Genomic DNA, 22,110 nt, shown 5'->3' with positions numbered 1-22,110 from the left:
TCCTCTTGCACTTCCTGTTAGGGAGGAGATATAATCCCATAAGTAATGGATGACCCGTGGACTGACTACACTACAGGAGAAAGGAATTTATCAGGTAAGCATAAATTATGTTTTTTCTATTAAAATACGACAAAGTGTATTAAACTGAACAGACTTACTTTAGCTTGAATCTCGTCCCTGTTGATGCTTGCATAATTAAAGGCGAGTTGTTTAGAGCAGTAATGATAGAGGGACTTTTCCATTCATAACAGCTAGTTCCGTATGAGGAGTAACCCTCATGTTATTACGTGGCATGTACTGATAGGGGTATGTAACAGTCAAGATGTCAACACTCAATGGGAACTAGGTATCACGGTCAGGGGCGGGATCCATGGGCTCTTTTTTTGGCTCCTCTTTTGGTTTAGAATTATGGGATATAAACATTGATACAAGGATTCCAGGTCCTTTAGGCATCGATTAGTATTATGATATACAGACGTTTATACACAGTTTATACATGGGCTCCTCCTTTGGTTTAGAATCATGGGATATAAACACTAATACAAGGATTCAACGTCCTTTAGGCATCGATTAGTATCATGGATTGTTTTGCTAAATATTACACATATGTTTCTAAGTGTGATTGTTACAGATAACCTTTGATATTCCACACTGCTTTAGATAAAAAGGATGTATTTGTACTGCAATATGAATACTATATTTGCACCGCAATGTAAATATAACTTTGTATCTTGTATTATTATTTACTCAGTTCAGTTAATGATGTCATAGTGCTGTGTCTATTTATGATTGGATGTTACTTACTAATTGGTTGTATAAGGATAACACCCACTTGGTGTTGCTCATCAATCAACTCTGTTTGTATGGTATATAGCAAGTGTTTTTTGTTCATTTTTATTATGCCTGATGAAACCGCCACTGGTGGGCTGAGAAACGCATTGCAATTTTATTATACTTATTTTAATAAAGTAAGTTTTATTTTAACTTACCACTTGCTGCCATACTCTGTGTTTTTATTTTAAACACCATCAACCTAAAAAATGGACACTGGAAGTTCCTGACCCCTGTGGGATAAGTCTACTGGGTGACTTTATTGATCCCAGCTTGCCTCTATAGCACCAAGGGAGGTGCTTCACTAAATGTGAGTGTATATTTACCTTTCCACCTTCCATCGCTTGTCTCAACAATTACTAGTCTCAACAACACTCCTTTGTGTTTCTATATAATCCTCTGCAGAGATCCGTATACAGTCTATTGTCCAGTCTTCTCGTCCACACCACTAGGAGTGTCTGACCATATGTGACTGTAATCATCAACACCTTTAAAAAAATTCTGTTCCATACAATATTGTGCCATGTGGCGCTTCTGTCTTTTTATGTTGTTTGCAGAATTCTGATCTTGGATCTTGGCCGTGATCCTTAGTCAGCTGCCTCGACCAGCCCAGATTTCATATCTCTCCACAATTTGAAGATACTGTTCTATAGCGAGTCTACTCATAAACATATATTATTAATAATTATTATTAACAACTATTTTTCATATACATATGTGCATAATATCTGATTTATTACTTCATTTTATATTTTATAGTGTGTGCTTTGAATAATCTCTTTGTTTATTACATACTAGTGACCACAGAATACAATCCAATAGCAGTAAATACTCCTTATCATTCTATTGATATATATTAGAATAACCATATTTAGAGGTATTTAATACTGTTGGTGACACAAGGGCGCCCCTATACAAACTATCAATCTAAATGAGAAACTTGCTTAAAATTGCATGCTCTATCTGAATAACGAAAGAAAAAATTTGGGTTCAGTGTCCCTTTATCTCAAGAGAATGTTCATTTTAAATACTGTAATCCTACCTAGCCAAGAGATACGTTCCTTTCTCCACAATGAGATATCAGCAATAGGAGGATTGAAGGATAGAAGGTTTTTAAAATAATAAGAAAACATCTCTTCTATATTTGGGTCTAAGCATAGTCCTAACTATTTATAGTTTTTGGCATTGCCAATTAAATGGGCATATTAGGCTAACTCAATTTTCTTCTTCAGCTGTAAGACTGACATTCAAGATTTCTGACTTTTTCTCGTTAACAAGAATATTGGAGATCTGTCTCTATGTTAATATGTTTTTTGTTTATATGTTTTGAATATAAATACTTGAAATACCTGTTATTCACTTAGCAGCAGTTTGCAATTGTGTTTATAGTAATGTTATACATAGATGCAAACACTTGCCATATACTGCTTAAAACACAGGCATGCTTCTAAGCTCCTTTCAAATAACCTAGCTTTACTCTTCAACTGAAGATGCCAGGAGAACAAAGCAAATTTGATAATAGAAATACATTTTAAAGTTGTTATATAATTGCATGCTCTATCTGAATCATAAAAGTTAATTTTCTTCTTAAACGGGGAGCGCCCACAGCTGCATTCTTTACTTTTGGGAAATACAGAACCTGGCCACCAGGAGGAGGCAAAGACACCCCAGCCAAATCCTTAAATACCTCCCCCACTTCCCTCATCCCCCAGTCACTCTTTGCCTTTTCGTCAAAGGAGGTTGGCAGAGAAGTGTCGGAAGATTTGGTTTAGTCTCTTATAGAGGGTAGTACTTTTTGGAATGGGACTGGAGTTTTAAGTAGTCCTGTGAGCCTTTCAGTGAGAGCATGGATGAAAGTTAGAGTCCGGAGATGCAGGGAAAGTCTTTCTGCGAAACCATCCCAACTCATATTAACAGCTCCATAAGCAATCAGCGTTGGCGAGTTTCGCTGCCTGCTTTCTTTACTCAAGTCAATGTCAGAAGCGATGCTACTATCTGTCACACTTGAAGGGTCGTGTTCCTGTTCCACGGCATAGATTCCGGTAAGATTTTTTCATTTTACTTTCAGTATGAGTATGAAATGTATATAAATAAGTCAGGGTCTCAGTGGGACTCCTTTATCTTTGGAATGAAGGGTTAATATCTCCTCAGGGAGGTTATTGAACAGGGGGAACTTTAATGATGTTTGTTATGTGATTCTGTCTGCTAATGTGTAGTGATGCTTCGGCTCGTGGCTATTTTGGAACATACCGACCTTTTTTATCAGGCTGCACGGTCTTTTTGGACTGGCTCGCTTTTCTTTGGCCTGCACGGTGCACCTTGTGACCGGGCGTGGTCACGTTTCTGTTTTTCCGTATTCCTGACTGTGTGGTGACAGAGAAAGTCTGTTTCGCTAGTTGTCTGGGTCATAGGAGGAGGTGAGTGCCCCAGCCATTGGGGGTGTTAGGTGCAGTTTATTTTTTTATCCATAATTTCCACCAAGTTATCAAGGATTCTGATTTTGTAGAGACGGATGTCTCCGATTCAGATTCTACTTCTTGGGAAGAATATGAAATGGCCCGGGTAATCCATGCCCATCAGTTATGTTCCGAATGCCACTTTAGAGTGCTCTTTTCTCCCGTATCGGGGAACTTAGAGTCTGCCGAGCGATCCGCCCCTGAGGAATCCATATCCCGTGGGGTGCGCGCCCTAGATCCTTCTTCTGCTACGTAAGCAGGTGTCCCAAATGCCGTTACACCTTCTCCGGAAGGCGGCTTGTTTCCTCCAGGAGTTACGGCATGTTTTCACATGGCCATATCCATGGTGTTGGCGCATTTACATTTTCCTGGAAGATACTGTCCGTGTTCTGCTAACCAGGGCTCGTCAGGCGTGGGATCATCTGGATCAGATCAGCCCTCTGGGGAAGCGGTTTCCTCTGTGTCTTCAGGGGTCCAACCCTCGGGCCGGGGTCATCAGTGTCCCCAGCGGAGGTAAGTCTTGCCTTTCGTTATAGACTGGTGCGCCTTCGTGTCCTTCTGAGGCATGTTTTGGCAGTGCTGGAGGATTCCAGCTCTAATGGTTAGATGGATTCTCGATCTTCCATTCTGGACGGCAAGCTGGGTTAGACGCATGGGGATGAAGTAAATCTCCTTGTCGTCTCCATTTTTCTTTTTTTGTGGTATCTTATTCTGGTTCTGATTTTTGGAAGAATTGGGCCTCTGATTGGCTGGTCCTGTTAGTGTGTCCATTCTTCTTGGCCATTCACCTGCGGGTGCTGCCTTTCATATACTTTGATCCGGTTAGGATGTATTTTATTTCATTTTGAGAAGCTCATGTCTGTTATAGTTTTTCCTTTTGGAAAAGATTTCTTTTCTGGAATTTGATTGGAATTTGATCGCTTTAGCACTTCCGCGGAAGTTTGATAATTTGTGTTAGGACATTGTTATGTCTATCGTTTGTTTGTCTATCCCTACTAGGGATTCGACTTTTCTGTGGACTTGGACAGTTCCGTGGTGCCCTATATATCAGGCTGGCCCTGGTCGGGCACTAGTTTTTCTATTCCTGGATGTTTATATCAACCACGTGGTGCCTTTTATAATTGGCTGGCCCAGTTGGGGTACCGAGTTTGCTCACTCTGGTGAGGAGTTGGGTTTTTTTCTTGATTTTTTATGTTATAGGAGGCCTTTTGTTCCTAGACGTTAGGCTGGTCCTTGTTTTTCCTTTGGGTGGGGCATCTGACAGGATTGGGCACAGTTCTCAATGTCCTGTTCCTGATAATTGGCGGGGTTACCGTGGTCGGATCCTGCTAAGGCTTACTCTGGGGGTTCCTGAGGTCCTTTGGCCTCGGAGCTAGAGTTCTCTTCCCGATGGGGTTGCAAGTTCAGATGACTCTTTGGATATCCGTGGATATCCGTGGTACCATGTTAGATGGAGATTCTCGTCTCCTCTTTTTCTTGTATTGTCTGTTGTGAATCCTTGGCAACTATACCTCTTCCTTATGGGGTCGAGGTTGCTATGTCGCTTTTTCTCTTTCATTAGGGATGGGTTTCTGGTCATCTGTTTTCTGGAAGCTCGGGTTTTTGGCCCTTTGTTTCCCCCTACGATATCTCAGCTGCTTCCATATTTTTGGAGCTCTGGAGATTGTGTCGTCTCTTTTTCCTGCGGTTGCCCCTGCTAGGCGTTTAGGTTGCCTACGGCCTCTCCACCATGAATGCGCCAGATCTCTTCGGATCTCGGGAGATAAGCAGGGTCGGGCATGGTTAGTACTTGGAATGCTTGTTCATTCGTATATTCCTTGAGCTGTAGGGGTTTCTGGGATATTGATCCTGAGAGGATTTTTGAAGACTATTAATCTTCTCGATCTTGATTTCTAGGTTCTGAGCGCTGTTCTCTTGTAAGTTTTCCTTAGTCTTTAGACTAATTGTCCCTAGAGCATTTAGTGGTCAAGCTCCCTGTCTCTGGGATACCTATGTGAACGTTCAGTGTCCAAGGTCCCTTGGATGCGGCTGTGATTGCATCACCTAGGGTGCAAGGTCTTCCCCGGGTTGGGGTAACCCGTTGTTTTCTTAAGGGGTTATTAGTTTGAAGCCGGCTCCGGTTTCGGGTGTCCGGTTTTATGGCCCTGATCCTTGTCTTTGACTGGACATTTTTGGATTTTTCTGTGTCCTCTTAGATGGATCTGGACGGCTCAGTTTTCCAGTTCCGGATTGTCCTCTTGTCTCTTACGCGTGGTTTTCGTCTTTTAACAGAGAATTGAAATTCTTCTGGGCCGGCTGTAGTGGCCGGATGGTTCCTGTCAATCGTTATTGTCCTTTTGATGTCCGTCTACAGCTTTACATTCCATGCCTGTGGGCGGGTGAGCGGTTATGTTTGCATTTCCCCTCCTTTTGGGGGAAGACCACAGTATCTGCCTGGTGCCCCTGAGGTCCTTCTCTTCCTCTGTTCAGGGGGTCCTCCCTGCCTTGTGTGCAGGATGTTATGTAATGGGTTGGATTCTGGTGTCATGCCGTTTTCTGCAGTCTCAGTATGGGGTCTCCTTTTTTGGGAGTGCCCCTTCTATTTGGAAGGGAGCTGTGTCTGGGTTCTGGAACTCAAGCTCATCCTTGGGGAGTCCCCTCCTTCTCATTCCTGAGGGTCTTGGTGGTTTGGGGAACTTTTCATTCCTTTGTTACCTTGGAGTGGGGGTCAGGTATCTGACGGCCCTGTTGAGCCTTGACCTCTTTTTCAGAGGGAAGCCTGTGACTTCATCTGGAGCATACTTATATATTATGGTGCTGTTTTTAGTGGTTCCCAGGGGTGGTTTAATCCTCGGTCACTCTATCCTGAGTGCGGGTTTGCACCCTGTGTATGGAAGGTTGTCTATCTTGTCCCTCTAGGTTTCCAGGATTGGGGCTTTACTTGGCCCCTTGGCTTCAATGCAGATAGGGGTCCGGGTTTTTTCCTACCTTATCTCTGCTTGGTTGGTAGGTCTCATTCTCTATGCGGTTTTTGTCCTGTTGCAACCTTGGTTGCGCTCTGGGAGTTCTGTTCGGGGTTCTTTTTTGCCCTAGTTGTTGTCCGGTGGTCCTTTTGGACTATTGTATCTGAGTTCTTCTTCTTCCCTTTTGGGAGAATGGGGAGGTCCCCCTTTCCCTCGGGTCGGGGGTGCGTTTCTGTGTGGGCTCGGAGCCTGCAGGACTTTGTCTACTCGGAGGCCTTTGTGCTCGGTGGAGTCTAGTGATTCTGGGCAGTCTCTAGCAAGGGCCTTGTTGGTCTTAACTGATGGACAGTTACTTGGTCCTTTCCATTTTTGTTCTGGTGAAGCAGTTGTTTTGTTGGGCTTTGGGTGTTTTCAGGCTGTGGTGCCCTCAGAAGGGGCCGCCTCTTGTACCCGCCTGTTGTGCATTCAGTGTCCTCTATAGCTTGGGTATTGTTTTCCCAAAAGTAATGAATGTAGCTGTGGACTCTCCCCGTTTAAGAAGAAAAACTTAAATTATGCTTGCCTGATAATTTTCTTTTCTTCTGACAGGGAGAGTCCACAGCTGCATTTTTTTTATTCTTCTGGCACCTTTTTCACCCTGGTATTTCTTCTACTGTTCCTTGATTTCTCGTCAGAATGACTGGGGGATGAGGGAAGTGGGGGAGGTATTTAATCCTTTGGCTGGGGTGTCTTTGCCTCCTCCTGATGGCCAGGTTCTGTATTTCCCAAAGTATTGAATGCAGCTGTGGATTCTCCCCGTCAGAAGAAAAAAAAATTATCAGGTAAGCATAATTTAAGTTTTTTTACTTTACTGTCCCCTTTTAATGTATATTTTTTGCACCATTTTAAAATGTATTACAGTCCATTTTTTAAATAGATGTATCTGTATTGTTTTTTTTTCTTGTGTGCTTTGGTTATTTTATTCTTATCAATAAATGGGTCTAATAAATGTCAACATTATATTTACATAAAATATTAATTTTTTTTTGTTTAATAGATTTTGCATTTTGGGGAAATGAAAATACAACAGAAGAAAATGGTAAGGACATTTTACTATTTAAAATTATGTTACTATTATTACAATGTATTTTTATTTCTTTTAAGATGTGAACTTGGTAGTAATATTAAAACAGTAATTTGAAAACTTAAATCTATGGTGACATATTTCAAGGGTCATTACTTTTTCTTCTTAAATGGAAAGAGTCCACAGCTGCATTCATTACTTTTGGGAAATAAGAACCTGGCCACCAGGAGGAGGCAAAGACAACCCAGCCAAAGGCTTAAATACTCCTCCTATTCCCCTCATCCCCCAATTATTCTTTGCCTTTCGTCCTAGGAGGATGGTAGAGAAGTGTCTCTTATGGAAGGTAGTACTCTTCGGCATGGGACAGGAGTTTTAAGTAGTCCTGTCAGTCTCTAAGTGAGGGCTTGGATGAAAGTGAGTCCGGAGATGCAGGGAGTTTTTCCCAACTCATTTTAACAGCTCCTCAAGCAATCGGCGTTGTCGAACTTCGCTTCGCTGCCTGCTTTCTTCTCTTGAGTCCATGGCGGAGGCGATGCTACTATCCGTCACACTTGAAGGGCTGTGTTCCTGTTCCACAGCGTAGATTCCAATAAGATTGTTTCATTTTACTTTATTTGCAATGTACTGTAATGTGAATGTTTCCCGAGTGGCTATCACCTTGCGGGACTAACTATACATAAGGGTCTCAGTGAGTCTCTTTTAGTATCTTGAAATCGAGGGTTAATATCTCCTGAGGGGGGTTATTGAACAGGGGGGGTTTTATAATCATGTTTGTTATGTGATTCAACCTACTTATATGCTATGTTTACTGGGCTCGTGGTTGGAACATTGAGGCCTTTAGAAGTGACACAGCCTTTTGGTTTGGCGAGCTTGTTTGGACTGTACGGTTCACCTTGTGTTCAGGCATGGCTATGTTCTGTTGTTCCATTTCCGCATTCATGACCGTGTTGCGAAGGAGATTTTCTAGTCCGCAGGGATCGGGTCATAGGAGGTGGTGAGTGCCCCAGCCATTGGGGATGTCGGGTACCGTTTTAGTCTTCACTACTTTAGTCCATATTTAAATATCTTCCATCCAGCTATTGAGGATTCTGATGCTGAGACTGTGTTAATTTCTCTAGGGGTCCTGTCCTCCGAGAGGCGAGTTCCCTACCAAATCATACTTCTGCATATGCGGGTAACCCAGTTTATGGTTCCTCCATGCGGGGTGGCGTGTTTTCCCCGGAGGTTGCAGCAAGTTTTCGCTTCCATAATGTTGGCGATTTTCTGCAGAGTCCAGGCGTTTCTTTGAGAATGTGCTCGTGCCCTATTGTCCCGGGCCTTCCGCCTTGGGGAGGGCCTCTACAGTTCCCCGTGGGGGTATCTGTCCTTGAGTGTTGTGCTTTCCGTTACAGGATTGCGCGCCTTTGCGTGTTGCTCAGACATGTTTTTCAGTTATTGAATGATCCTATCTTTACCAAATACAGGGAATTTCAGTCTGATAATTTGAATGGTGCACCTCATTAGACATGTGGGGATGACGTAATCACCTGATTGTCATTTGTTGAGATCTTTCACAGTTTTGTGAGATAGGGCTCCGTTTGGCTGGTCCTGCGGGTAGGTCTGTGTCTTTTTGGCGTTAACCCCCGGGTTGTCTTTTATTTGTTTTTGTTTCCTTCGGGAACCTTCTGGGATTGATACTCTTTATTACTTCTTCGGACGTTGTTGGACATGCTAGTCCTCTGCTAAAAATATATGTTTTCTGTTTTTTTCCCCTACAAGGGAGTATTTACGCAGATTGCCAGTTGAGACCCTAGGTGCAGGCTGGTCCTGTCGGGTTTGTTCGGTTTTGCGGCTGTTCAGACACGTGGCGCTGTTCTGCTCGGCTGGTTCGGTAGAAGCACAGAGTGTTTAGGTTATCATTGTTTTTCATGTTCAACTAAGCATTCGAGAGGACCTGTGGGTCCGTGAGGTGGAAAGGATTGTTTTAGTCCTTATAGCCTTCAGTCATAGATGACCGGGCAGGGGAGTGTTTCCGCTGCGTCACTCTATCTGACATCTGATTTCATCATAACTTTGTGGTGGAGGGTGGAAGGGCTTAATGACCCTTACCGCTATTAAGTGGTTTGGCCTTCGTTTCTAGGCCTCTGGATGTGTCTTTTTGCGCTTGATCCAACAGCTTGTGCAGCATAGCTATCTAGCATGTGGCAGGTTGCAGTCTGCAACCTGTTGCAGCTCTTGAAACCTTGCATGTGTATGTGTAGCTGTTTCTAGTATATCTAGTTGCAGCTCTTACTCTTGACTGAGTTATAAGAGGCCTTTGGGTCTTCTTCCATTTCCTCCGGGTGAGTGGATCTCTTCTTTTAGGGATCTGTGCTTCCGGGTGATGGTTGTTTCCTGCGGGGCTTTTGTTTAGCTCAGGGTTTTCCGGAGCTGGGTAGGCTTAGTGCCTTCTCTTCCTTGTGTCCTCTGCTTGTGCGGAGGTGTTAGGGAGACTAGTCCTACTAGTAGGATTTTTTGGACCTCGAGGTATCCCTTGGTTGTCCTGAGGCTCTTAGAAGTATCTTTATACAACTTCTAGCCTTGCTTCTTGGAGCGTTGGACTGTGGCTAGGGGTGGTTCCTCCCTTTGGTTGGAGATTTCGAGTTCTTCTCGCTATCCGAATTCTCTGGATATGCATCCATATCCTTGTGTCTGGCTTTTTGGCCGGTTGGGGTGTTTAGTTCTAGTGTAAGGTTTGCCTGAACTATTAGGTGCCCGGACCTGTTTTTTCTCCATGAGACTTCCGGTTGCCGATGGCCTTTTTACTGACCCAGTCTTGGGTGGGTTTGGAAGCTTGGATCTCAGGGCTGGTCGGGGTGTTCCACGGTAGTGAGAACTTGGGCTATGTCCTTTCTCCATCTACCTCACCTGGTCTTTTACTCTTTGCCACAGTGTGGCTCATGTCATCTGTTGGTTAGCCATGTGGCTTGAGCCTCAAGGGTGGTTGGTTCATACCCAGCTGCTGGCACTGGATGTCCAATTTCTGGTGCACCTTAGGGTTGCGTTCCCCTGGTCAGCTTGCCAGTGTTCCCGTGTATTCCTCTGCAGGCGAATGGGTTGGCTGTGCCTCTGCTTGGCAAGCTACTTGTAGGGGAGTCCTTTTCTAGGACATCTGTAATGGGAATTTCACTTCACATTAGCCGGTGCATTTGGGCCTTGAGGACAGTTGTTGCCTTTCCGGCTTCATCCCTTTTCTTTAGGGGATATTCTTCTCCCTATGGAGATTGAGTTCTTGCTTGGGGCTTCTCCTGGTTGGGAGGCAGAAAGGGGGATTGGAGTTCCCCTGGAGTCTTGCTGGCTCCTAGCAGGCTTGTTGGGCCTTTCTTTTGATAGATCCTTAGGTCTATGGCCTTGTTGTCTGTTTCAGAGTCAAGCTTTTACAACCATTTGTGTTATGACTGCACAATTGATATGTAAATAATTTTATTGAGAAGCCCAAAGTTTGTGAAAAAGTTAAAAATTTGTTTAATATGATTGCATTTGGTGGCGAAACAGTGGCATATATATATATATATATATATATATATATATATATATATATATATATATATATATATATATATATATATATATTACGGTGGGCCTAGATCAATAGCTTGGGTTATCTTCTAAAATAAAGAAATAGTTTTGATAGGGAAATTTGAAAAAAGGCTCTATTTCTGACAATTCTCCAATACTTTGGGCAAGTTTTTCTCTAAAATTCCTGGTTCGAAGGTTTTAAACAAACTCAAAATTTTCTTTGCCTGGAAACAATAATTACATTTAAACTGATACTAATATACTCTATACATTTTGTATGTAAATGATCAATGGTTGATGGGCATTTCTTACTAATGCTAATTGGCTGATAGGTATCAAAGCTCATTGTATCTATCAGCCAATGAACATCAATATAATCCTAGAGTACATTGTGTGAACAAGCGAATAGTAAAAATAATCATCAGATTACAGAGACCTATTTACTGAGAAGTCCAGCAAGCAAGTAGTCCCCTTTATGGGGGGATATTTATCAAAGCCTCAACTTTGTTGCATTTGCCGGCACCAATACGCACGCGTAACATTGCGGCCGCGTATCTCAATACGCTCTCCTTATTTATTAAAAAAGACGGCAAAAAGAATGAAAATAAACTAATTTAAAGTATTAATTTACCTACTCTAACTATTATCCTACAATTAAATTAAACTACCAATTAAATAAACTAAATTACATATTAAAGAAACCTAACCCTACTCAAATTATTTAAATATACTATTAAACATTATTAAACTAAATTACGAAAAATAAAAAAACAAATGATCAAAAATAAATAAGAATTACACCTTATCTAATAGCCCTATCAAAATAACCCCCCCTCCAAATAAAAAAAACAGCCTACAATAAACTACCAATAAGCCTTAAAAGGGCCTTTTGTGCGGCATTGCCCCAAAGATATATACGTTTTTTTACCTGAAAAAAAATACAAACACCCCCAACAGTAAAACCCACCACCCAACCAACCAACCCCCACAAATAAAAAACAAATAACCTAAGCTCCCCATTGCCCTGAAAAGGGCATTTGTATGGGCATTGCCCTTAAAAGGGCATTTAGCTCTTGTACATGCCCAGACCCTAATCTAAAAATAAAACCCATCCAAAAAACCCTTAAAAAAAACCTAACACTGACCCCCAACGATCCACTTACAGTTCTTGAAGTCTCGCTTGAAGGATCCATCCGGAGCCGGAGAGGTCATCATTCAGGCGGCAAGAAGTCTTTATCCGGGCGGCCTCTTCTATCTTCATCCAACCGGTGCGGAGCGGGTCCATCCTGAAAACATCCGGCGCGGAGCATCCTCTTTATACGGTCGCTGCCGTAAACTGGAACTTCAATGCAAGTGACGTCATCCAAGATGGCGTCCCTTGAATTCCTATTGGCTGAAAGATTTCAATCAGCCAATAGGATTAGAGCTGCTAAAATCCTATTGGCTGTTCCAATCAGCCAATAGGATGAGAGCTCAATCCTATTGGCTGATTTGAACAGCCAATATGATTTTAGCAGCTCTAATCAAATTGTAATACGAGCAATACCTGACGAGTGCAAAAAGGTCACTTCTAGCGGAATTAGCACTGGAGCATTAAATACTGCTCCACTTGGAATCGGGCCCTTAATAGTACTTGGTTTCCTTGGTTCATTTTTGAAGTCTTAGGTTCATCATACTTCTCTTTCATGTCTGACAGGCCTTGGCTTATACTGTTTTTGTTTGCTTACTCTTCTTACCTTCTTTCTTACTTGTGGGAAATACTGAACCTGGCCACCAGGAGGAGGCAAAGAAACCCCATCCAAAGACTTAATACCTCCCACACTTCCTCAGAACTCCAGTTATTCTTTGCCTTTTGTCACAGGAGGTTGGAAGAGAAGTGTTAGAAGATTTCGGAGTAGTCTCTTATGGAGGGTAGTACTCTTCGAGATAGGACTGGAGTTTTATTTAGTCCTGTCAGCCTCTTAGTGAAAGCATGGATGAAAGTTAGAGTCCGGAGATGCAGGGATAGTCTTTCTGCGAAACCATCCCAACTCATATTAACAGCTCCATAGGCAATCGGCGTTGACGAGTTTCGCAGCCTACTTTCTTCACTCAAGTCCATGCCAGAAGCGATGCTACTATCTGTCACACTTGAAGGGCCGTGTTCCTGTTCCACGGCATAGATTCTGGTAAGATCGTTTCATATTTTATACATGTATGATAACTCAAGAAGACAGGGTCACAGGATGACTCCTTTTATCTGTATAGAATCAATGGTTAATATCTCCTTAGGGGGATTATTGAACAGGGGGGGATAATCGTATATGTTTTTTTTATTTTATACTGCGTTATGTGCGAGATGTTATGGGCTCATAGGCTGTTATGGAATATACAGGTTTCACTTTCACTTTGAAAGCCATGCAGCTTACAAGCTTGGCGCAATTTCTCATAGCAGGGACGGTCCTGCATTGTGCACCATGTGATTCATTCTCTTTTTTCCTGACCGGGCGTTTATCAGAGAGTAGTCATAAATCTCTGTACTGTCTGGGTCAAAGGAGGTGGTGAGTGCCCCATTGGGGTATATGGGTGCTGTTTTTTTGAATAAAATAAGATGTTTTATTTCCCTAGTTCTCCGTTTATTGCGTTAGCGATGGAGGATACTGTTACTTTAGAGGGCACTCCCTCTATTCCTAATGAGTAATTCCTGTTTATGGTGAGGAGGCCTTAGTTCTGCCCTCTCAATTATGTTCCATATGCATTGATAATGTAATAATATCAAACATTTTTTATACCACAGAGCTGTCCACCACTGAGTAGTTGTCATCCAGTGAGGTGCGTACCCTACATTCTTATATCTCTACACGTGCAGTTTTCCCGTAGCATTGCTGATCCTCCATCTGGAGGGGGGCTTTTTTCACCAGACATAACTGCGCATAACTGTGCCTTTATTGCTTTACCTCGCCATGCTAAGCGCAAGCGAAAGGTTACATATTTTACTCCTTCCCAGAGTACATCAGATAATTTATTGGATTTAACTGAGGGTTATCCGAGGATAAAGTTCTTTCTGAGACTTCAGAGTATGAACATTCTGGGTCAGAGTCTGCTGCCTCTAAACCTCCGGCTGCAGAGGAACCAGACTTTAGTTTAGGAATTTGCGCTTCCTTCTAAAATAAGTTTTTGGCGAATTCAGAGGTTCCAGAGGCCAAATTGCCTGATGAACCTTTAATTCATAAATTGAATAGAGTTTGAGGACAGGGTGGTACCTTATCCTTCCCTGCTCCTGTTAGATGGCGAACATTATTAAGAATGAATCAGACAGGATTGGATTCCTTTTTCCCGTCTTCGTCCTTTAACAAATTGTCCCCGGTCCTGGACTCTCAATGGAGTTGTGAGGTTCCGTCCCTAAATGGGATGGCGTTATCTTCACCCTTGCTAAACGTACTACTATCCCGCTTGAGGATAGTTCTTCGTTTGAAGAGCCCATATATAAAAGATGGAAACTATGTTAAGAAAGATGTTTCAACATACGGGATATTTGTTTCAACCGGCGGTGGCTGTTGCCGTGGTTACTGGAGAAACTACCTTCTGGTGTGACTCCTTTTAGGATTTGATCGGGGTGGAGGATCCCCTCGACGTTACTCAGAAAAGATTTACAGCCTTGAGGGTTGTTAATTATTTATCTGTGCTGCTATTAGGTAGTTTATTCGCTTGAATGCTATGGCTTCTGGTTGAAGTCTTGGTCTGTAGATAGACTTCTTCCCTCCCTTTAAGGGAATAATTTTGTCTGGTCCAGGCCTGGACTCAATTATCTCCATGGGTACAAGGGGCAAGGGTGCGAGTCTATGTCGGCACGGATGGGCCGTCCCTGGTCCTCTTCTGGATTGTGTAGGGGGCAGTATGTCGCTCTTTTCAATTGCTTGGTTCAGGAACGTGCAGGATCCATGGGTCCTGGAGGTCATAGATCAGGGTTACAAGGTTTTAAGTCTCAGCCACCCAAGGGCAGATTCCTCCTGTCTTCCTGACAAGGAAGGAGGGAAGACTTTCTGGGGTGTGTATGGGATCTGTCCTCTAGGAGTTATTGTCCCGGTGCCTGTTGCAGTGAGAGGTTTGGGATGCTATTCAAAGCTTTTTGTGGTCCCTAAGAAGGAGGGAACTTTCCGTTTGAGATGGGTAGTTCATGACCACGATAGATCTGAAGGATGCTCCCTTCTCGTACCAATCCTCAAGGACCACTTCCAGTTCCTAAGGTTTGCATTCCTAGTCAAGCACTTCCAGTTTATTGCCTTCTGTTTGGTCTAGCTAACGACATTTTTCGAAGAGTGGACCATTCGGATTATCTCCTCTGTCTTCTTTGATCCCATGGATGGCAGATAATCTAGAGAGAGTTCTCTTGTATCAAGTACCAGGGTAGAATTCTCAGGTACTATAATAGTCTCCATAGACATGAGAATATTTCTAACAGACCAGAGACGTTGCAAGCTAGCTTCAACATGTCTTGCCCTCAAGATCTCCTTAAGGCCATCTGTGGCTTGGTGTATGGAAGTGATTGGTCTCATGGTGTCCAGCTTGGACATCATTTCCTTTGCCAGGTTTCACCTCAGACTGTTCCAACTGCGCATGCTGAACGATTGGAACGGCGATCATTTGGATCTGTCTCAACAGATTTCTCTGGACAACCAATCGGAAGAATCGCTCTCTTGGTGTGGTTTTGTCCGGATCACTTGTCCTGAGGGACGTCCGTCTCAAGACCATCCTGGGTGATTGTGACTATGGTTTTGAGCCTGTCAGGATTGGGAGCTGTTTGAGGTGCCAGGAAGGCACAGGGCCTCTGGTCTCAGGAGGTAAAGCTCCCTACTTAATTCATTTTGGATCTTCGGGCAATATACAATGCTCTGAAGGCTTGGCCTCTGCTGGGTTCGTCCCAGTTAATCAAATTCCAATTAAACAATATATCCTTGGTGGCTTACATCAACTATCAGGGGGGGAACGAGATGCTCCCTAGTTTTGAGGGAAGTATCTCGGATTCTGGTGTGGGAGAGACCTGCATTTGTTCGCTGTCAGCGATCCACTTTCCGGGTGTGGACAACTGGGAAGTGGATTTCCTCAGCAGACAATCCTTCATCTGGGAGAATGGTCTCTCCATCCTGAGTGTTTGCAGAGATTTGCAAGAGGAAGATCTTATAACATCTCAATACCAAGATACCCAGGTAGGGGTCGAGGTACAGGGATCTTCAGGCAGAGCTAACAGATGCATTAGCGGTGCCTTGGAGGTTAAATCCAATTTATCCTTTCCTACCGTTACCGCTACTTCCTAGTGTAGTGGCTCGAGTCAAGCAGGTGTCAGTGATACTGACTGCTCCGTCTTGGCCGTGAAGGATATGGTTCGCGGATCTAGTGGGATTGTCATCATCTTCTCTGTGGGAGTTACCTTGTTGCAGGGATCTGCTGACTAAGGTCTCTTTGTTCATCAATATCTAGATTCTCTGAGGATTACTGCGTGGAGATTGAATGCTTAGTCCTAGCCAAGAGAGGGTTTTCTGAGAGAGTTAATTTGACTCTCATTCAAGTTCGTAAGCTGGTTGCTTGTCGCATCTATCATAAGGTGTGGAGAACCTACTTATTCTGTTCTCCAGGATGAACTGGAGAAGGGCTTTTCTGCAAGTCCCCTGAAGGGACAGTTTTCATCCATGTCTGTGTTACTACACAAGAGGTTCGCCGAGCTTCCAGATGTGCAGCCATTTGTTAAGACTCTGCTGGGATCAGACCTGTGTTTAGATCTAAGGCTCCTCCTTGGAGTTTAAATCTTGTCCTTAAGGTTTTGCAACATGTTCCGTTGGAGCCTATGCATGAAGTAGACATTAAATTGTTGTCTTGGAAGGTTCCTTTTCTAGTATCTGTGATAGCTGTCTTGCAATGCGTCCCTCCTTATCTGGCTTTTCATGCCGATAAGGCTGTTCTACGAACCAAGTTTGGTTTCCTTCCTAAGGGTGTGTCAATTCGCAACATAAATCAAGAGGCTGTAACGTATTTCTGGATGTGGTTTGTGCCTTGAAGTTCTATCTTCAAGCCACAAAGGAATTTAGACAAACCTCTTTCTGTTTGTTCACTTTTCCGGGAAGCGTAGGGGTCAGAGGGCCTCTTCGACTTCTTTAACTTTTTGGCTGAGTGTCATCCGTTTAGCATAGAAACGGCGGGACATAAGCCTCCTCTGAGGATTACGGCTCATTCTACGAGAGCAGTGGTTTCCTCTTGGGCCTTCAAAAATGAGGTCTCTATGGATCAGATTTGTAAGGCGGCTACCTGGTTCTCCTTACATACTTTTTCCAACTTTTACAAGTTTGATGTTTTTGCTTCTGCTGAAGCAGCCTTTGGGAGAAAGGTTTTGCAAGCTGTGGTGCTTTAGATTAGGGTCCGTCTCTCTTTTTTCCCTCCCTTTAGCATTCTGTGTACTCTAGAGCTTGGGTATATGTTTCCCACAAGGAATGCAGCTGTGGTCTCTGCCCATATTAAGATGGAAAACATTAATTTTGCTTACCTAATAATTTAATTTCCATCTGTATGAGAAGAGTCCACATCTCCCCCTGTGTTCTCCGATGGGCGGCCCTAAATTTGAAATTATTTCTTCTGGCACCTTTTTCACCCTGATATTTCTCCTACTGTTCCTTGTTCGGCAGAATGACTGGGGTTATGAGGAAGTGGGGGAGATATTTAAGCCTTTGGCTGGGGTGTCTTTGATTCCTCCTGGTGGCCAGGTTCAGTATTTCCCACAAGTAAGGAATGCAGCTGTGGACTCTTCCCATACAGATGGAAATTAAACTATCAGGTAAGCATAATTTATGTTTTTCATCTTCCTATTCTCATCTTGAAATATGAGCTTTATTTGTTTTAAATCATTCTAGAACAATATTTAAAAGGTTTATAAACTCTGAATGTAAAATATTTTTTTCTGATAAAGTAGACGATTTTCACGAAGACTCAGATGAAAAAGTTATCGATGAATATGACCTAATAGAAGTTGAAGACGAAGTTGAGTTATCTCAATTGGAACGTATGATTGATGAATTAAGCATACAAGATGAAATCCAGAGAGCACGGGAGCGAGCAGCTAGAGCTAAAAGAGAGATTCTTTCATTTGTACCTGAACAATTAGACAATGATGAAGAGAACAATATGATATATGAGGATACGTTTCAAGTGAGTACCTGGAGTATAAACCTTTAAACAGACATACAATTCAATCTGTTTATGTATTTATGGTATCTATCAGCAGTAAAAAAAAAAGTAATTGCAAAAAAAGAAAAAAAAAGAAAGAAAACCTTGTTATAAAGTATTTAAAATTGACATTTTATTAGGGCTATAGTATCACAAAGCAGTCCAGGGATAGTCTACTTGTAAAGACTGATTAACTTCATGTTTCTATTTTACATTTGCTGTAGCCAATCAGAGGTTGGTCCAAAGAACTCTATGGCATCTATTTATCAATCCGTCAACCGCAAATACGCTGGAATTCCGCAGAGTATTTGTGGCGAGCCTTAGTTATCAAACCCTACAAACCGGCAAAAGTAGAATTTAGTGACGTAACATACGATTCGCCGGTCTCAGTCCTACACAGATCGATGCTTACGTCACTTCAGATGTTCCGAATGCAAGTTTGGCACAATCTGACTACTTTTGCTAGTTATCAAATAACTAGCAGGTACGCTCGGCACTAATCTGGCCCAGCGTACCTGGTTTTCAATCCGCCGCCCTGGAGGCGGCGGATGCCATAGGAATCAATGGGAGTCTGAAAGCAGTGAAAGCTCATGTTACAATTACACCTAACACTACACTATAATTAAATTAAATCCCTAAATTAACTACAATTAAATAAAATTAAATAAAATTATATAAAGTACAAAAAACAAACAAACACTAAATTACAGAAAATAATAAAAAAATTACAAGATTTTTAAACTAATTACACCTAATCTAATCCCCCTAACAAAATAAAAAAGCCCCCCCCCCAAATAAAAAAGCCCTACCCTACACTAAATTACAAATAGCCCTTAAAAGGGCCTTTTGCGGGGCATTGCCCCAAAGTAATCAGCTCTTTTACCTGTAAAAAAAAGTACAAATCCCCCCCCAACATTAAAACCCACCACCCACACACACCCCCCTACTCTAAAACCCACCCAATACCCCCTTAAAAAAACCTAACACTAACCCCTTGAAGATCACCTTACCTTGAGAAGTCTTCACCCAAAGGGGCTGAAGTCCTCAACGAAGCCAGGTGAAGTGGTCCTCCAGATGGGCAGAAGTCTTCATCGAAGCCGGGCAGAAGAGGTCCTCCAGACGGGCAGAAGTCTTCATCCAGACGGCATCTTCTATCTTCATCCAGACGGCATCTTCTATCTTCATCCATCCGGCGCGGAGCGGCTCCATCTTCAAGACATCCGACACAGAGCATCCTCTTCATCCGGAGTCTTCTTCAACAATGACGGGTCCTTTAAGTGACGTCATCCAAGATGGCGTCCCTTCAATTCCGATTGGCTGATAGAATTCTATCAGTCAATCGGAATTAAGGTAGGAAAAATCCTATTGGTTGATGCAATCAGCCAATAGGATTGAAGTTCAATCCTATTGGCTGATTGGATCAGCCAATAGGATGGAGCTCGCATTCTATTCGCTGATTGGAACAGCCAATAGAATGCAAGCTCAATCCTATTGGCTGATTGCATCAACCAATAGGATTTTTCCTTCTTTAATTCCTATTGGCTGATAGAATTCTATCAGCCAATTGGAATTGAAGGGACGCCATCTTGGATGACGTCACTTAAAGGACCCGTCATTGTTGAAGAAGACTCCGGATGAAGAGGCTGCTCCGCGTCGGATTTCTTGAAGATGGAGCCGCTCCGCGCCAGATGGATGAAGATAGAAGAAGCCGTCTGGATAAAGACTTCTGCCCGTCTGGAGGACCTCTTCTGGCCGGCTTGGATGAAGACTTCTGCCCGTCTGGAGGACCACTTCACCTGGCTTCGTTAGGACTTCTGCACGGTTGGGTGAAGACTTCTCAAGGTAAGGTGATCTTCAAAGGGTTAGTGTTAGTTTTTTTAAGGGGCTATTGGGTGGGTTTTAGAGTAGGGTTGGGTGTGTGGGTGGTGGGTTTTAATGTTGGGGGGGGGATTTGTACTATTTTTTACAGGTAAAAGAGCTGATTACTTTGGGGCAATGCCCTGCAAAAGGCCCTTTTAAGGGCTATTTGTAATTTAGTGTAGGGTAGGGCTTTTTTTTATTTTGGGGGGTAATTAGGTGTAATTAGTTTAAAAATCTTGTAATTTTTTTATTATTTTCTGTAATTTAGTGTTTGTTTTTTTGTAATTTAGATAATTTAATTTTATTTAATTGTAGTTAATTTAGGGATTTAATTTAATTATAGTGTAGTGTTAGGTGTAATTGTAACTTAGATTAGGTTTTATTTTACAGGTATATTTGTATTTAATATAGCTAGGTAGTTAGTAAATAGTTAATAACTATTTAATAACTATTGTACCTAGTTAAACTAAATACAAACTTGCCTGTAAAATAAAAATAAACCCTAAGCTAGCTACAATGTAACTATTAGTTATATTGTAACTAGTTTAGGGTTTATTTTATAGGTAAGTATTTAGTTTTAAATAGGAATAATTTAGTTAATGCTAGGAATATTTATTTAGATTTATTTAAATTATATTTAAATTAGGGGGTGTTAGGGTTAGACTTAGGTTTAGGGGTTAATAAATTTAATATAGTGGCGGTGGGCTCCGGGAGCGGCGGTTTAGGGGTTAAACACTTTATTTAGTTGCGACGGGGTCTGGGAGCGGCGGTTTAGGGGTTAATACATTAGCGTTGCGATGGGCTCCGGGAGTGGCGGTTTAGGGATTAATAACTTTATTTAGTTGCGGTGGGGTCCGGGAGCGGCGGTATAGGGGTTAATCAGTGTAGGGGGGGCAGATTAGGGGTTAATAAATATAATGTAGGCGGCGGTGGGCTCCGGGAGCGGCGGTTTAGGGGTTAAACACTTTATTTAGTTGCGACGGGGTCTGGGAGCGGCGGTTTAGGGGTTAATACATTAGCATTGCGATGGGCTCCGGGAGCGGCGGTTTAGGGATTAATAACTTTATTTAGTTGCGGTGGGGTCTGGGAGCGGCGGTATAGGGGTTAATCAGTTTAGTATAGTGTGAATGTTTAGTGACAGTTTACCAATAAAGCTGGGAAAAAGCCGAAGAGCAGCGAGATCGATGACTGTTAGTTAACAACAGTCCGCTGCTCATCGCCCTGTACTTGGTGCACGGCTTTTTGACAGCTTTTTTGGTAAATTTGGAGAGCATATTCAGGTCCGTGGCAGCGATGTTAGGCGATCTTAGGCGAGCATATTGGTGCCGGCAAATGCAGGTAAGTTGACAGCTTGATAAGTAGATGCCTATATTGCATTGTCCTTTACACAGAAGGAAATTACAGGAATAATTTGCAAAGTAAATAATGAAATAATGAAAGTGCAATGATTTTATTATAAATATACATATACATTTGTGTGCACCCGGGACTGTATACCCTATATATGCATATATGAGAAATATATACACAGCAAGCCGATCATATGTTCCAAAATAGCTTTTCTTTCCTAAGATATGGTGAGTCCACGGCGTCCTCAATTACTGTTGGGAATATCACTCCTGGAAAGCAGGAGGAGGCAAAGTCATTCTCTTTGCCTTCCGTGCAAGGTTGAAGGAGTCTGAAGGAGGTGAAGTTTTGGTGTCTGAAGAAGATTTTTCTTCAATCAAGATTTTATTATTTTTAAAGCCAGAGTAGGTTTGCTCTGATCTTTCCTCTCAAGATTGGGTCTAGCTGTACTCCACATTAGTCTCTTCAGTAGGGCAGTGGTAGCTTTCAAGCAGTTAGGAACTTGTGAGGTGGGCCTCACTGTGATTTCCTAACAGCTTGCTGCACTTGTATAAAAAGCCAGAGTAGGTTTACGCTGTCCTTTCTTGTTTTCACAGGTCTCTGTGAGGAGTAGCTTCCTTTCATGCCCAGTGAGCTATCCTCCTGCCGGACAGCCAGAGGTGCAGGTAAGTGCCATTTTTGTCTTTTGGGAAAGAACACTGGCACTAAAGCAGATGTAAACTGTACTTTATCTGGAGCTACATTCCTGAGTTAAAAAACAGGACTCATAATGTTAGGGAGCAGACACTGTGGGCTGTGACATTAGAGAAAGTGATTCAGCATAAGATTGTTATAAACACTGGTGGCTCAGTAGTTTTTATTTTATTCCCTGTGAATCTAGTTG

At 42.6% G+C, this 22,110-nt stretch overlaps 1 protein-coding gene across 2 annotated transcripts in view; it reads left to right on the top strand.

The window, feature by feature from the left end:
• Positions 1-22,110, top strand: part of LOC128660496 (NFX1-type zinc finger-containing protein 1) — a 325,702-nt gene that overhangs the window by 244,642 nt on the left and 58,950 nt on the right. The window contains exons 11-12 of one of the 2 annotated variants that reach the window (XM_053714391.1): positions 7,266-7,307; positions 17,767-18,002. In XM_053714391.1, coding sequence (XP_053570366.1) covers positions 7,266-7,307; positions 17,767-18,002 — 278 coding nt within the window. Of the gene's footprint in view, positions 1-7,265; positions 7,308-17,763; positions 18,003-22,110 lie in introns of both variants that reach the window. The other variant, XM_053714390.1, reaches the window with a different exon arrangement.

This window comes from Bombina bombina, chromosome 5 (genome assembly GCF_027579735.1).
Source record: "Bombina bombina isolate aBomBom1 chromosome 5, aBomBom1.pri, whole genome shotgun sequence".
In the NCBI taxonomy this organism is placed as follows: domain Eukaryota; kingdom Metazoa; phylum Chordata; class Amphibia; order Anura; family Bombinatoridae; genus Bombina; species Bombina bombina.
The sequence above is the reverse complement of the archived record's forward strand: the minus strand, read 5'-3'. Positions and strand labels throughout refer to the sequence as shown.